This window comes from Anser brachyrhynchus, assembly GCF_964034855.1.
Source record: "Anser brachyrhynchus genome assembly, chromosome: Z".
In the NCBI taxonomy this organism is placed as follows: Eukaryota; Metazoa; Chordata; class Aves; order Anseriformes; family Anatidae; genus Anser; species Anser brachyrhynchus.
Window position 1 is genome coordinate 50,052,608 of NC_137697.1, and position 13,952 is coordinate 50,066,559.

Consider the following 13,952-nt stretch of genomic DNA (forward strand, 5'->3'; position numbering starts at 1 on the left):
TAAATTGTTAAATGAATTAAATTTATTGGTAACTGCACAGGCAAATTCAAAACCTGAGTGACTGCCAGATCTGTACAGCACTTATTTATTTCTTTTCTTTCTGGACAAGATCTATATGAGATCTTGGAGTGAAAGGAAAAATAACAATTGCTTGGTTCAAAGAATGTGTATTATATTGTTTGATGATCCTCGTACAGGTTCAAAAGAAATTTTATAGGGTACTACAAGCTATCAGTTTGTATTTTCTTGTGATTTTTAATTAAATCAAATATCTGTAACACGAGGGCAGAATTCAAATTTAAATTTCATGTCATTGCAAAAAATAGTTTAAGGAACAAAGGAAAAATTTTAAAGAGGGATCCTCTGCACAGTAGAAGATTCTTAATCTATACAAAAACAGTAAAATTGACTTAAGATACTGTTGGAAATACTGTATTTATATGATCTTACCTAGTGCTACTAATTTATTTTAAATTACAGTCAATAATTTTTAACTAGAAACACAAAACAAAATCATGCAAACAAAATCGGGGGAACCACAGTGATGTTTATTAATTTCCAGAAATACATTGTGTTGTAAAGAACTTTTCCTCCACTGTATAAAAGGATTGTTGGTTATTAAGTAACTGTTTCAGCTGTATGTACTGTGAGTTTTCTCATGTTCTGTGGCAGCTATGATAAATTATCCCCAGAAACTAGCTGCATCCAAGCTTGACTTAATGTTGTGCATATTTTCTCGACGTTGTTTGGTATAAACGTTTGCCTCTCCTTTCTGTAGTCGTCGCCTCAGAGCAGACTTTTGCTGTTTCGTCAGCTGGCGTTTTATCTTCCTTTTCACCAGTTCCTACAAATAAACAAACAATTCAGTATCAGAACTTTTTGAAGATCATTTAGTACTAAGACATATCATAATTACACTGTATCATCAGTACTAACATGAACATGTGGTAGTAGTGAACCTGTCGAGAAGGCCACCATGCACTGAGCAGCTGGTGATCCACACCAGGGTTAACTCAAGTTTGCCCAGGCTTGCCCTGTGCTGTGCTGCTCAGACTGTGTGGCCAGCAGGCCTGTGCTGGGCTGCACAAATCCCTTGGCCTGAAGCAAACTCAGTCAACTCCTTCCAGCTCCTTGTGACAGAGGAGCCTGCAGGCAGCTTCCGCTTGGTACCAGTGATTACCACTGCTCTGTGGTCTTGCCTTTAACAGAGCAGCAAGAAGTTCTCATAAGAACATCACCTCTGCTTGACAGTAGAAGTAGAGTTGTTTCCTTGTAAGAAAATCATATAATTATCTCAACTGAGAGAAAGGGGAGAACCTCTGCTACAGACAAGGTCTGCACTGTTGGTATGCGGTTTGGAGTCATGTTCAGGGCTCCAGCATTTGAAGGGGTTTACGATCATCTGTGCTATTTTCTTTCTTTTAGTGTTAGCTCTAATAAAAAGCATCTTAGGTGATATCTTGCAGGGTTTAAGTGCCTTTCTTACAGGAATCATAATGAACTAGTACTTTTCAGTGCAAAATACATGCCTTCAACAAAAATGATAATGTCCTGTGCTTGAAGATTTGACAAACATCTTGTACGTAGAAAAAGGACCAAGAGAGTATTTTATGCCCTACAATAATTACCAGGTTTGTGGCTACATTTTTTTAGCACCTTGATTTTACAATACTTGGATTACAAATGGTCTGAGTACAATTCTAACCGAAAACAACTCTATCACAAGTGCGGCTAAGAGAGCAGCAGTCAGTGATGTGGAATCCCTCCTCTGCTTTTCACCTGCTGTGAGGCACTCTCCCATTAAGGTCAGGACTGCCCCTGAGCTCAGTGCAGCAGGAGGGCAGGAGGTGCTCCAGACAGGCAGCAGCAGTTCCCCCGCGGCCTGTGCAAGGAGAGGCCCCTGGTGGAGCAGGCTGTCCCCCTGCAGCCCATGGGTCCCACACGGAGCAGATCTCCACGCTGCAGCCCCCCGTGGAGGAGCCCCCGGTGGAGCAGGTGGATGTGGCCTGGAGGAGGCGCCTGCAGCCCATGGAGAGCCCCCGCAGGAGCAGGCCCCGGGCCGGAGCTGCAGCCCGTGGACAGGAGCCCATGCAGGAGCAGGGGGTCTGTGGGGAGCTACCGCCCACCCGTGGGGGACCCGTGCTGGAGCAGTTTGCTCCAGCACAAGGAGTGATCTCCTTGTCCTTATCACAACCCATGAATATTTTTTATGTCGTCATGTTTTCTCCCCCTTTTTCCACCTGAGGATGGGGCTAAGAGAAGCATGGAGGACCTAAGTTACCTACCGGTGCGAAATCACCACACAATCTAGTAACATTTCTTTTGCATTTACCCCAATTTCTGTTGCCTTGTTTTTAGTTTATCATAGTGTCAGCTCAACTTCAGTGCAGCACATGAAGTAGTAGTTTGGTAGTTAAGTCAGGAACCAGAAAGAATTATTTTGGCAAGTTACACTGTTTAAAAATTGCTGTGACTAATACAACTAAATTAAGAAAATGCAAGGTAGTCAATAAATCCAGGTACCCAATCCTGATTTCAGTAGGAATGCTGTAGTAATTACATAGTATTCACCTGAACAGTAGTTTCCTAAGCTTTACCACATGCAGGTTGACTATCAAAAATGTGAATAAAAAGAGTAGTATATGATCTGTCCTTCTTTCCTTGGAAATTTAGCAGAACTCAGTATTTAACCAACAGCATTTTGGAAATTAAATCTGTGAATGCTCTTTAAAAATATTCCTGAAGAAATTCCTGTAGAAAGCTGATAAGAACTGGTTTAAACTGGTCCACTGATGTTTTTCTTCTGTTAGTAAAACAACTGTCATCCTCTGCTTTTTACAGGCAGAGCTCTGAAAGAAGGCTTCTCTACTTCTCCCACTTTGGTGGACAGATGACTTCCTTCACAGTTCATACAAGGCTTGCTAGAAGAAATTTTGCAATACAAATACCAGATATTTTCACTATGTAAAAATGTAAATTCACAAAATGCTACTGCTCAATCACAGCATGCAAGTCTCACTAGTTTCTCCATCATCCTAAGCCTGACTGTAAGCAAAATGAATATACAATTTTTTTTTATTATTTAAATTTTTGCATAATTCGCATTATTTCCTATAATTAAATTACAGCAGTCCCTACAAAGATTTGTACAAGCACAACAAGACATTTCATTTTGTCTGGAATAGCTTATTGTCTGTAACTCGTAAGGCTTTCTTTCTGGCACAGTCACCCAGCTATGACTGCACCTACTGCTATTACTACTATTGTTTATACATGCCCATATGAATTCCTTCTGTGTGTTTAATCTGGAAACCTCCTTATGTTTTAATATGTTTCTCCATTGAGAAAGCTGTATAAACAACAGAGAAGTGCTAGAAGCAATAAGAGGCATTGGCTCTAAGCAGCTCAGTGGGACTTACTGCAGTGCCTTTTGTATTTTTAGTTTTGCAATCACGTTCTTATGTTACAAATAGCTCATCATGCATATCCTTCCTTTAGTTCTAGTATTGAAAACTTCAAATAAGATTTAACAATGGGCAGAAACGTTTTACTTAGCGTAAGAACGTGTAAATGGAAAGATTACACAAAGTAAATTGACACAGGATGTTTATGTGGCTGAATCTCTCAAAAGCCGCTTCTGCTTTTATCTTTCTTTTAGAACAGAATATTAGGTACTTAAATGCCATTTGAATATTTTAACACGTTTGATGTGTCTGCCTACAGAAAAAACACGCATTTGCTAAACAATCAGGAAGGTTTCTACAGTGAGTGACCACTGCTACCACCCCCTGGTGTACAGAAATATAATTTCAAATAGAGATCTATAGGAGATTCCAAAAGAAATCCTACACATTTAGGTTAGCAAACTGAAAGGGAAAAAATATATATTGTGTGGATCAGAAGCCAGGCAATTCCTAGCTGTCATCCTAGCTCTTCTTTACTTCAGTTCATAATTCAAGGCTAATTCTTTTTCTCCTTAAGAAGATACAAGGCCATGTCCTACAGTGAGAACAGGGATGACTAACAAAGTCTCTCTCTTTCCTTCACATGAAGTCCTGTAAAAATGTCTTTCACAACTTGCAAACATGCTGTTCCCTAACACATTTATTTATACATAAAACTGGCCTTTCTTCCATTTAAAATTTAGATACACTTGTTAAAATGTGATAGAGGTAGCCATACTGGATAGTATGCTGAGTAGGGATGAAGAAAGATGTAAAATTCTGCCACAAAGTATTGGTTTATATAATGCTGAAAGTCAAATTCATATTGCCAAAGACACTAGGACTACAATGAATTCATATATATGTTTCAGAAACATGTTAAGAGATGCGTTAAAAAGACAGACGAAAAAAGGCCAAGGTAAATCTTTACTCAAGCATGCACATTTAAAATACAAAAACATTAATTATGGGGAACAGAACTCATTTCTAGCAACAAAAACGAAATTAAAGTTGCTAATGCTGGAGTAGAGCTTTTGTGAAAGAGCAAAGAGCAACACATGAAGTACAGCACTGGATATAATTCACTTGTAAACACTTAGAAAGTATCAGACCTATTTTTCTGTGAGCAAGGAACTACAAACCAAAGAGGTACGCAGTACACAGTTACTGCTAGAAGATATTTTTACAAATACCTACTAACAGCTACACGGCAGGACGGTATCAGAGTAAACTAGGTAATAATTACCGGTGGAATGGTTGAACAGCTCCCAACACTGCTGGCTGACGTACTTTTAGTTCTTGTTCTGTGCTCCGCAATATGAACCATACTGTCTTCATTTCTAAAATACGTAAATTAATGTTTTATTCCATTTAGTGAGATAAACATCATTTCCCTTTATGACCATCATGTTTTAGTCAATTTTTTGAGATATACTCAAAACTGCTAGCAGAACATTTGAGTACTACACAACATTTACATTTGAAATATTAACACTAGTTCAAAAAACACTTATTATGACAGGAAGGATTATAGTGCAATAGCCACATATATAGTACACAAAGTAGTGTAAGAAAAAGAAGCTTCAGAACACTAAAAAGATTAATTCAGATTCTGTACACTGCCTAGGCATAGAATTTCATGAAAAAGGAAAAATGCAAAAAGAAAAGAGGGTGTATGAACTTTGTATATGCATTCAGGTACATGGGGGAGCTTGCTAACTAATAGTTTGAATTTCATATAAAAAGGAGTTAGCCTAAAGGTAAGCAAGAATTTCCAAGTGTGTCAGTAAAGGCATTAAAAGCCAAATGGTATGACATTCAGGAAAATATATTTGAATAATATATTGCAAAGAGTTTGTTCTTGCTATTTTCAGATGAGTGAGGAGCAGAGGCTGAGAAAGAGCATTCTAATTATAAACTTATTCATAGAAGTCACTTAGCAGCAGCAGCATTTTAATATCAACGAATCTTTTACTCACATTATTACCAGAAATAAAGGAAGAAAAATTCACCACACTCCTAGACAGTAAATATAAGTATTTACCTGTAAGGCATCAATTCCTTATTTAAAGTTGACAAGTCAACCAGATCAGGGCATTCATCTTCGTTGTCCTTACCACTGCAGCCCTCTCCTGGACCCATCTGATTTTCAGCAGCATTTTCAGGTATTCTTTTGTGCTCAGAAAATCCAATTGCACAACTCTCTGCATCTTCACTGGACTTCCAAAGCACAGGCTGCCCTTCAACCTTTTCTAAGGCTGAACTCAACTCTGACATACTCAGTCTTCGTGAATTTTCACTACTTTCAGTGGCTTCAGCATCTTTACTGTGATACAAGTCTTCAGAGGTTCTGCTTTCAGAAACCACTTCATATATGAAGTCTGCATTGTTTTCTTTATCTTGGCTGAGGATGCTGGCGTTACTTTCAGCATCTTCTACAAATTCCCTCTCCTCTGTTGTATGATCATCCTCATCAGAACCCACTGGGTAAAGCAGTTCATCATCTTCCTGCATTTCTTTTGTATAACCACTAGCAGCAATCTCTACGTCAAGAGAACTCTCTCTCCTGAGAGAAATAGAAGTGAACTTTCTTTTAACATATCAAATCATTATGCTAGATTTTGGATTAAAAATACTATCAAGTTAGACTATAATTACCATGCTATTAACAAAGACAGTATACTCCATTGGAACATAGGCAACACATTACAGTGCAGGGCTTTGGGTAGTTAGCAGAATGTGGCTTGACAGAACCAAACTTTCATACAAGATGATTCCATCTCCATAATCAGCACTTACTGAAAGTAAACAATTTGATTTTAACAAATATAATACTTAAATTATGCTTGTGCATACAGAACAATGAAGGATACGTTGACACACACACAGACAATTCCCCTTTGAGAAAGGGCTCAGAGTGGTATAAAACCCTTTTAACTGAAGCAGCTTTGCTCTTAAAATACATGAGAATAGTTTGCTTTTCAAAAGGGACAAATGTCATTAGGAAGAGAACTTTGAGGATGATAATATTTGAAGAGGCAGCCACCACATGTACTAGCATTTTGAAAATTAAATTTAAAATTGAAAACTAAATTAATACTTGATACACCAGGACTGTTACATATGGTTTTAAGAGTGAGAGAAACTAATTCTGTGTCACCGTAACATTTACGGCTTTTGGATGGATCTCCTTCACTTAGCTCTAAGAGGTAAGACAAAGGAGACAGCAGAAGATTTTAAGACATGCTTCAGGCTTTGGAAACCACTTTTAGTAACTGCCAATGAAGACATGAAGACAATATGGATCCTTTTAACTGTAAGAATGACAAAAATATTTCAAATTGCATAGTTAGGCTCTTTTTCCCCCTCTTCACTTCTCTTAAAACCATCTCTCAGAGGCATCCATTTGTCTCATAAAACCAACATAACTACCATAACATGGGAGAACTAAGAGTCAGCTGGCATTTTTTACCTGATATCTTGGAATGATGGAAAGAGCTCACTCTCGTAGTTGAAGCGTTTCTTAAAGAACTCCTTAACGCAGTTAACATCTCTGTCAAAATACCTGTTTAAAATATACAGGATTGTACAAATGCAATAATCAAGGTAATTAAGTCTACTGGTATGACAAACTTTTACTCTGCATTTCTTGTCTTTTATTTGAAAATTAACAACCATCAGTGATCCCAAGTGAAAAAGCATACGTATAGGTATACATACATAAATATAGATTATTTCTATTAATTTCTTAACTGAAAGAAATAATTTTATCTGAGAAGCAATTAATTACAAATTTATCCTAAGGAGTTTTCCACTCATTCATAAAAACAAATAGCATTTGTAATGTATGGTGAAAACATTACAATTTGAAGCAGGCGTATGAAATCACATCATGGTTGACTATTTGTTGGTATCAGCACTTAACTGATTTATTTTGCATTTTGCATACATCCTTAACTTTGTACGTACCATTCAGCATTTGGATGCGATGTTGATACCATCTGAGGGAAATCAATCATAGTGACATGATCATCATTATCCAGTATGAGATTAAATTCATTGAAATCCCCATGAATCAAACCATGATTGCCAAGTTTTACAATTAGATCCATTAATTCACTGTAGACAGCAGCAGGGTCTTCTATTTGGTGTACTTGGCATCTGGAAAGTTAAATAAAGAAGAAAATGTCCTGAACCCTGAAGGAATTAATTTAAAAATATAGACAAGGCATATGAGTTACATCTGACAGAATGACAGGGTAATTTGAGTCATAAGGGATCTCCAGAAGTTACTAGTCCAATGCTCTGCTCACAGCTGGGTCAATTCTGAGATTAGACGAGACTAATCAGAGCATTCCCAATGAGGGCTCAAAAGTTTCCAGGGATGGAGACATACTGTGCAACCTCCGCCACACTGCCTCACTGTCCTCATGGGGAGAAACCTTCTCCTATCTCCAGGCTAAATCTCTCATTTTAACTAAAGCCCTTTGTCTCTTGTCCTCCTACCATGCATGATGGTTATGCTGCCTAATTTAAATAATAGATCCACAAATTTTTATGTCTGGATTGTTCTAGGTAACTTAGGTCTTCCTGTATTCAAATACCTCACAAAAAACATATTTTCAAGACTAAGTTGGTGGTGAGGAAAAGCCAAAAAAAAAAAAAAGCTTAAAGCACTCCAGAATATACACCAGTAAAAGCAAAGTATATATTTTGCCCCAGAAGTGGGCAAAATACACATCACCTTATCACACCTACACATCACAAGCAGAGTAAATAGGCAGCTGTCTCATTATACTAGGAACTGTCAAGAAGAAGCCATCATTTATAGCTATTCTGTGGTATGTTTTGGCCTGAATGCAACACTGTAGTGTTATGAGAATATATCAGTTGCACATACTAACAGAAAGCACAAGGGAATTCTAGCAGCTCTGTAATAGGCTGCTGTTGATATTTTCATATTGATAGCAAAATTAATTGGTGACATTTCTTATAGCCAGAGGTCTGTATCATAAACTATATCACTTCTTCTTTGAATTTGGAAGTGATCTAAACTGGTATCTTCTGAGATGTTGATCATCTGAGATAATTCTCATCTAGTACAGCATCTCCTTCAGGTTAAAACTGCAGAACAGGGAGAGCATGGCAAACCTCCCCTGCAGATGCCCACATGTAACTTTAAAGCTTTCTGTCTACAGGACAGATGTGGAACTACTTAACAAACAAAGGTGGGGAAACAGGATAAAGTCTTAAAAGGCACTTCTCCAATGTAACTCTTCAACTGTATACTTTGGGATTAATTACACTGAACCTTTGTTATTGTACATGATATAGAGTATCAAATAGGTATTTTGCATTCTGCTATGGAAACAAAACAAGCCATTCATTCACATATAAAATTCAATGTTTTTTCATGTTTCTGGGTGTTGAACAACTGAAGAAAAGTAATCTTCCTTGAACAAAACACAGAGTGTACATGGTGTTCAATGCACACAAATAAATTAAAAAAAAAAACAACACAGAAGTTCTAGAATTGCAAGTTCTAATCTTTCCTGAATCTTTACCACATCATGGATCATGAACTGCGGTCAGAACATGAAGGATATACAAGTCAATACTGAATATCACCACTAACATATAGAACATACAATGTCTGTGTAGAAAATGGTTGTAGCACTAACCTCTATATCCCATTGCTCTTCTCTACGTATTCGTACTTAAAAAAATTAAGTCTATCTCACCAGTCTCTTTGGACAAAGAAAATATCATTTTAGTTTTCCTTCTCTCACCAGTTTCTCCAAATATAATGAGGCAGAACCCTAGCCATTGTGGGCCTGACAGCTTTACTCAGCATGGTCACAATTGACTCATACGGTAAGGAAAAATGCCATCCCTGCTGCCTTACTGAACCTATCATTGCTAGGGTTTCTGTAAAACAGAGACTTCAAGCTTCTAAACTTACAAAGGGTAGCCATCAAGGAGTTCCATAATAACTGCATGCCTGTTGTAGTCTACAGGTTTTGGAACAGGAAATTCTCTGTCATACAAAGCCTGGAAAAAGACAACATATTGAAAAAATAAAAGATAACCCTTAAGAAAACATTACATACGTGACAAACTACAAATCTAAGATAAGCAGTATCATTGTGGAAGCAGCATCCTACGGATCATTCAAGTGCTAACTGTAAAAATCAAATCATGTGCTTAAGAAGGAAGAGCAATCTGAACTTTCACTACTAAATATGCTTCTGTATTTTCCAGAGTTTAGTTATCCTGCATGTGGCAGGAAAACACAATGGAATAGAAAAACAGCAGAACCATATCTGGTCTGTTAGCTTAAGAAACCACCAGCAGATAACTGGGAATAGGGTGTTAGTAAAAGGTTCCACAGTTCTTGTAAATACAGTTTGGCCTGGTCAGGTAATCCACACTCAGCTTCAGTAAGGCGGAAGTTTCTTCTTAAATATTAATATCCAGTATTACACTACATTAAAGATTAACTAAAGGTAGGCCATAGTATTTTGTAGCTCTGTTAGCTTGCTCTAACCATATTTACCAAATCATTCACTTGATTCATAGAATGGCTCAGGTTGGAAGTAACCTTGAAGACCACCTCGTTCCACCCCTTCTACCATGGGCAGGGACACCTCCCCTAGACCAGGCTGCTTAAAGCCCCATCCAACCTGGCCGTGAACACCTCCAAGGCTGGGGCATCCACAGCTTCTCTGGGCAGCCTGTGCCAGTGCCTCACCACCCTGAGCAAATAATTTCCTCCTAATATCTAATCTAAATCTACCATTATTTTAGTTTAAAACTGTTACTCTTTGTCCTATCACAACACTCCCTGAAAAAGAGTCCCTTCCCCAGCTTTCCAGAAGGCCCCCTTTAAGTACTGCAGGCCGCTATTAGCATTCCCTTAAGCCTTCTCTTCTCCAAGCTAAATAACCCCAACTCTCAGCCTTTTTTCACAGGTGAGGTGCTCCACCTCTCTGATCATCCTTGTAGCCCTCCTCTGGACCTGCTCCAACAGCCCCACGTGCTTCTTGTGCTGGGAGCCCCAGACCTGGATGCAGCACTCCAAGTGGGGCCTCACAAGGGCAGAGCAGAGGGAGACAATCCCCTCCCTCCAACTGCTGGCCACACCTCTGCTGACGCAGCTCAGGATGCAGTTGGCCTTCTGGGCTGCAAGCACACACTGCTGGCTCACGTCGAGCTTCTCATCCACCAGAACTCCCAAGTCCTTCTCTGCAGGGCTGCTCTCAGTGAGCTCTCCTCCCAGTTTGAAACTCACTGCTTACAGCCCTAACAAATACTCTGTAATTATGTTTGTGGAAGTAATCTAAATTGACAAGACTAAAATACCGCTAGATATTTCACGAATTTTCCCTAACATATAGGAATGTTCTTCACTGCTTTTCTAAGACAAGGTTAAGTGAAATGACGCCAGTTTATTCACTGCCTTTATTAAGACTCAGATGACTGGACAGCTTCACCTGAAATTTCATGGAAATTGCTTCAGTTCCCTATGACTTCCATGGCAAAGTTTGATTTTATCACTTGAAAGTATACAAGATACATTAGCACTGTCATTCTCTGAAATGCATAATTTAAGTCCACTAGAAAAAAAAAAAGCATAAATCCTACTAGTGCAAATACGAAGTGATGAGAAGATAATCTGAGAACTACGTTCCAGTCTATCACATCCTTGTTAATATGGTGCAAACAACTACCTACCTTCATGTAGGCAAACTCCTTCATGGCTGCTAGCCGGGATAAATACAGCCATGACATTTTGTGTCTGTGCTTATGGTAGTCACGCTTATTTTTCAGGCTGCGAAAGGAAGTTCTTCCAAGCCTGTGCAGTTTCATTGCAAACTGCTGCTCGTCTTCATTTGCAACAATATAAATATCTACGAGAGAAAACAGCAGCATAGATCTGATAAATAAATGGTATCTGACAGGTATATAATGAAACAGTGCAGTGAGAAATCTTACTTGACTTCTCATAACTGCTATTTCTGGAATGGCAACTACACTTCTTCTAACAGAAAAGACAACTAAACTTGTATATTATACATTAAAGATCCAAACAAGAAGAAATTATTGTTGAAGATATGCTGCTCCATTAGTAGAAATATCAATCCGATCTGAAACGTCTTTCAGACTACGAGATAAGAACTAACTGAAATGAAGAACTGAGATGATTCAAATTCTCCGACTTACCATTCCTATACTCAGGATAGACCGGTATTTCTCCAGACTACCTGTAAAGCCCAGACCAAATAAAAGCTCCCCCAGAAGTGAAACACAGGGCAAATGCTGAACTCCAGTGGTTTTAATAACACACTGGAAAAGACTTCTTTCTTTTGACTGGACAGAAAACTCAAAGGACCTCTTACTTCAAGCAGTGTTAGCAATTAGCTAATGTTTCATTCCTACTATTTGTCCTCAGTAATCCTCTGCTCATTCTTTAATGAGAAAAGACATGCTGTGCCAAATCACAATCAACATATGAGCACGAGAAAACAAGATAGCACTCCAATAGTTTGTACTGCATATTACTTTTTTTTTTTTTGGTGGGATGAAAAATCTGATGTTAATCTTTTTGACGGAAGGCTTCACAATTCTTCGCAAGGCATGAGACAACTGTCACCTGTCTGCAAAATACCTTTTAAGGAATCATCCAAGAATTGTACAAAATAGTCAGAGTAGAACAACACTTGTGGAAAAATTCAAATGCAGTCAAAAGACTCGCACAGAACTCCAAGCGACCCATAAATTTTGGTGTTTGACAGATTAACTGATATGATTATCCAAAGGGAAATTCACCAAGTTTCCAACAAAACATTAGCAAAAATACAGACATGTTTCCTCTAAAAAAATTAAATACTGAAAACATTTTTTTAATTACCTGATTCTTTGCCAACACCCATCTGGTTTCCAACAGAACTGATGACTTGCCGGGAAGACAGAGTTCTCAAGGCAAGGTAATCGTATCCTGCATTAGTTAACCGATAGCCCTGGACTGCTAGATAAAAATAAATGACACAACATTTAATTCCATATTATGGATACATTTCTTTTAAAAGAACTTCTCATCTTGGTCTCTCTTCTTTTTTCTGCTTCTGCTACACAACACCCAAATAGTATTTTTACTGTCGGCTAGTATCAACACAACTTGACAGTAAGTTTAAATTCCTGCATGCCTTACGAAAATTAACTGGATAAAAGGTAGACATTTTGTTAACTCCTTGCTAACGCAAGCAATGACAGTACTTCAAATAGCATGGGATTACTCTGAAGGATGATTACTTCAGAGACACTGCAAGGATTCAGAATTGTTTTAAAGACCTACACCAAGCCTTAATGCTCTGAAAAATGGGGACTAAAAGGAGATGAATCTCATGAACACTCCCACATTATGCTTGCAAAGCCAGATGGAAGTGCAAGACTGAAGGAAATCCAACGCTACTAACACAATGGGACAGAATAAGTACTAATTTAGTGATTGTTTCTGACTGGGTGAAGGTATAAAGCTTTTGCAGTCTGTTCCAGTTTGTCTGCTAGAAGACACATTTGGGTTGATTCCTACATGAACTTGAATATTATATTAGCTAACAATTATTTATTTTTTTCTATTAATTTGTTGACTGAGCAAAAAATCCTTAACTGTTCATTTCTTTTTGGCTTGGCATCTTTATTGGCACCAGCAGTTCAGAAATCAGCAACGCCATTTGTTGCTGAAAGAATTCACATTCCCAAGCTAGGCCCAAGACAAGATGAGGCTAGCAAATGCTCTGGATACTTGAACGTACCAAGATAAGATATAATACCTCCGCCAAGCAACGGTGCTGAAAAACTGGGAGGAACAAGAGAAGGATCCCAACGCAAAAAAACAAACTCACTTTTAGTCCGTTCGTAAGCCAGGAACTTGTGCTTCACTAGCTCTCTCAGAATCTTGTTACAGCCGCCGTGCTTCAGGCTGGCGATGGGCGCAACCAAGCTGGCAGGAACTATCTCGTGGTTCTTCATGCCCATTTCCACCTAGCAGGGCAAGCGAACAACGGATCCGTTACCTCAGGAGGGGAGCTCGCGGGTGGCACAGCGCCAGATCACCCCAGAGACTGAGCTTATCACCTCCCCCCGGGGCCTTCCCTTCCCTTCCCTTCCCTTCCCTTCCCTTCCCTTCCCTTCCCTTCCCTTCCCTTCCCTTCCCTTCCCTTCCCTTCCCTTCCCTTCCCTTCCCGTCCCGTCCCGTCCCGTCCCGTCCCGTCCTCACCGCGGTGAGCACCCTGAAGTGCTGCCCGCTCAGGTACCGCAGCACGGCCACGTTCAGCTTCCCCATGGCGGCCGCACCCGCACCCTCAGCGCAAGCCTGACGGGCCTCACGCGGACACACCGCGCATGCGCATCCCCCTTCCCATTCGCCCTCTGCTCCGCCCGGACGGGCGGAGCCCGTTTTGGGTCCTGGCAGCTGCATATAGACGCGTGTCCTCGGATGGATCTTCG

At 39.3% G+C, this 13,952-nt stretch overlaps 1 protein-coding gene across 2 annotated transcripts; it reads right to left on the reverse strand.

Annotated features, from left to right (window-relative positions):
* Window positions 1-530: 530 nt before the first annotated feature.
* Window positions 531-13,879, reverse strand: LOC308186027 (serine/threonine-protein kinase RIO2-like). 2 transcript variants are annotated; one of them, XM_080574859.1, is made up of 10 exons: window positions 13,723-13,879; window positions 13,349-13,487; window positions 12,355-12,468; window positions 11,178-11,353; window positions 9,406-9,494; window positions 7,413-7,604; window positions 6,916-7,008; window positions 5,488-6,009; window positions 4,690-4,783; window positions 531-844 (listed from the first exon to the last, which is right to left on the reverse strand). In XM_080574859.1, exons 1-10 carry the CDS (start codon window positions 13,786-13,788, stop codon window positions 683-685), a joined length of 1,647 nt encoding a protein of 548 aa, XP_080430985.1. In that variant the 5' UTR covers window positions 13,789-13,879; the 3' UTR covers window positions 531-682. The 2 variants fall into 2 exon arrangements, with proteins under 2 accessions (XP_080430985.1, XP_080430984.1); XM_080574858.1 differs by having other exon boundaries at window positions 12,355-12,471.
* Between the last annotated feature and the right edge of the window lie 73 nt (window positions 13,880-13,952).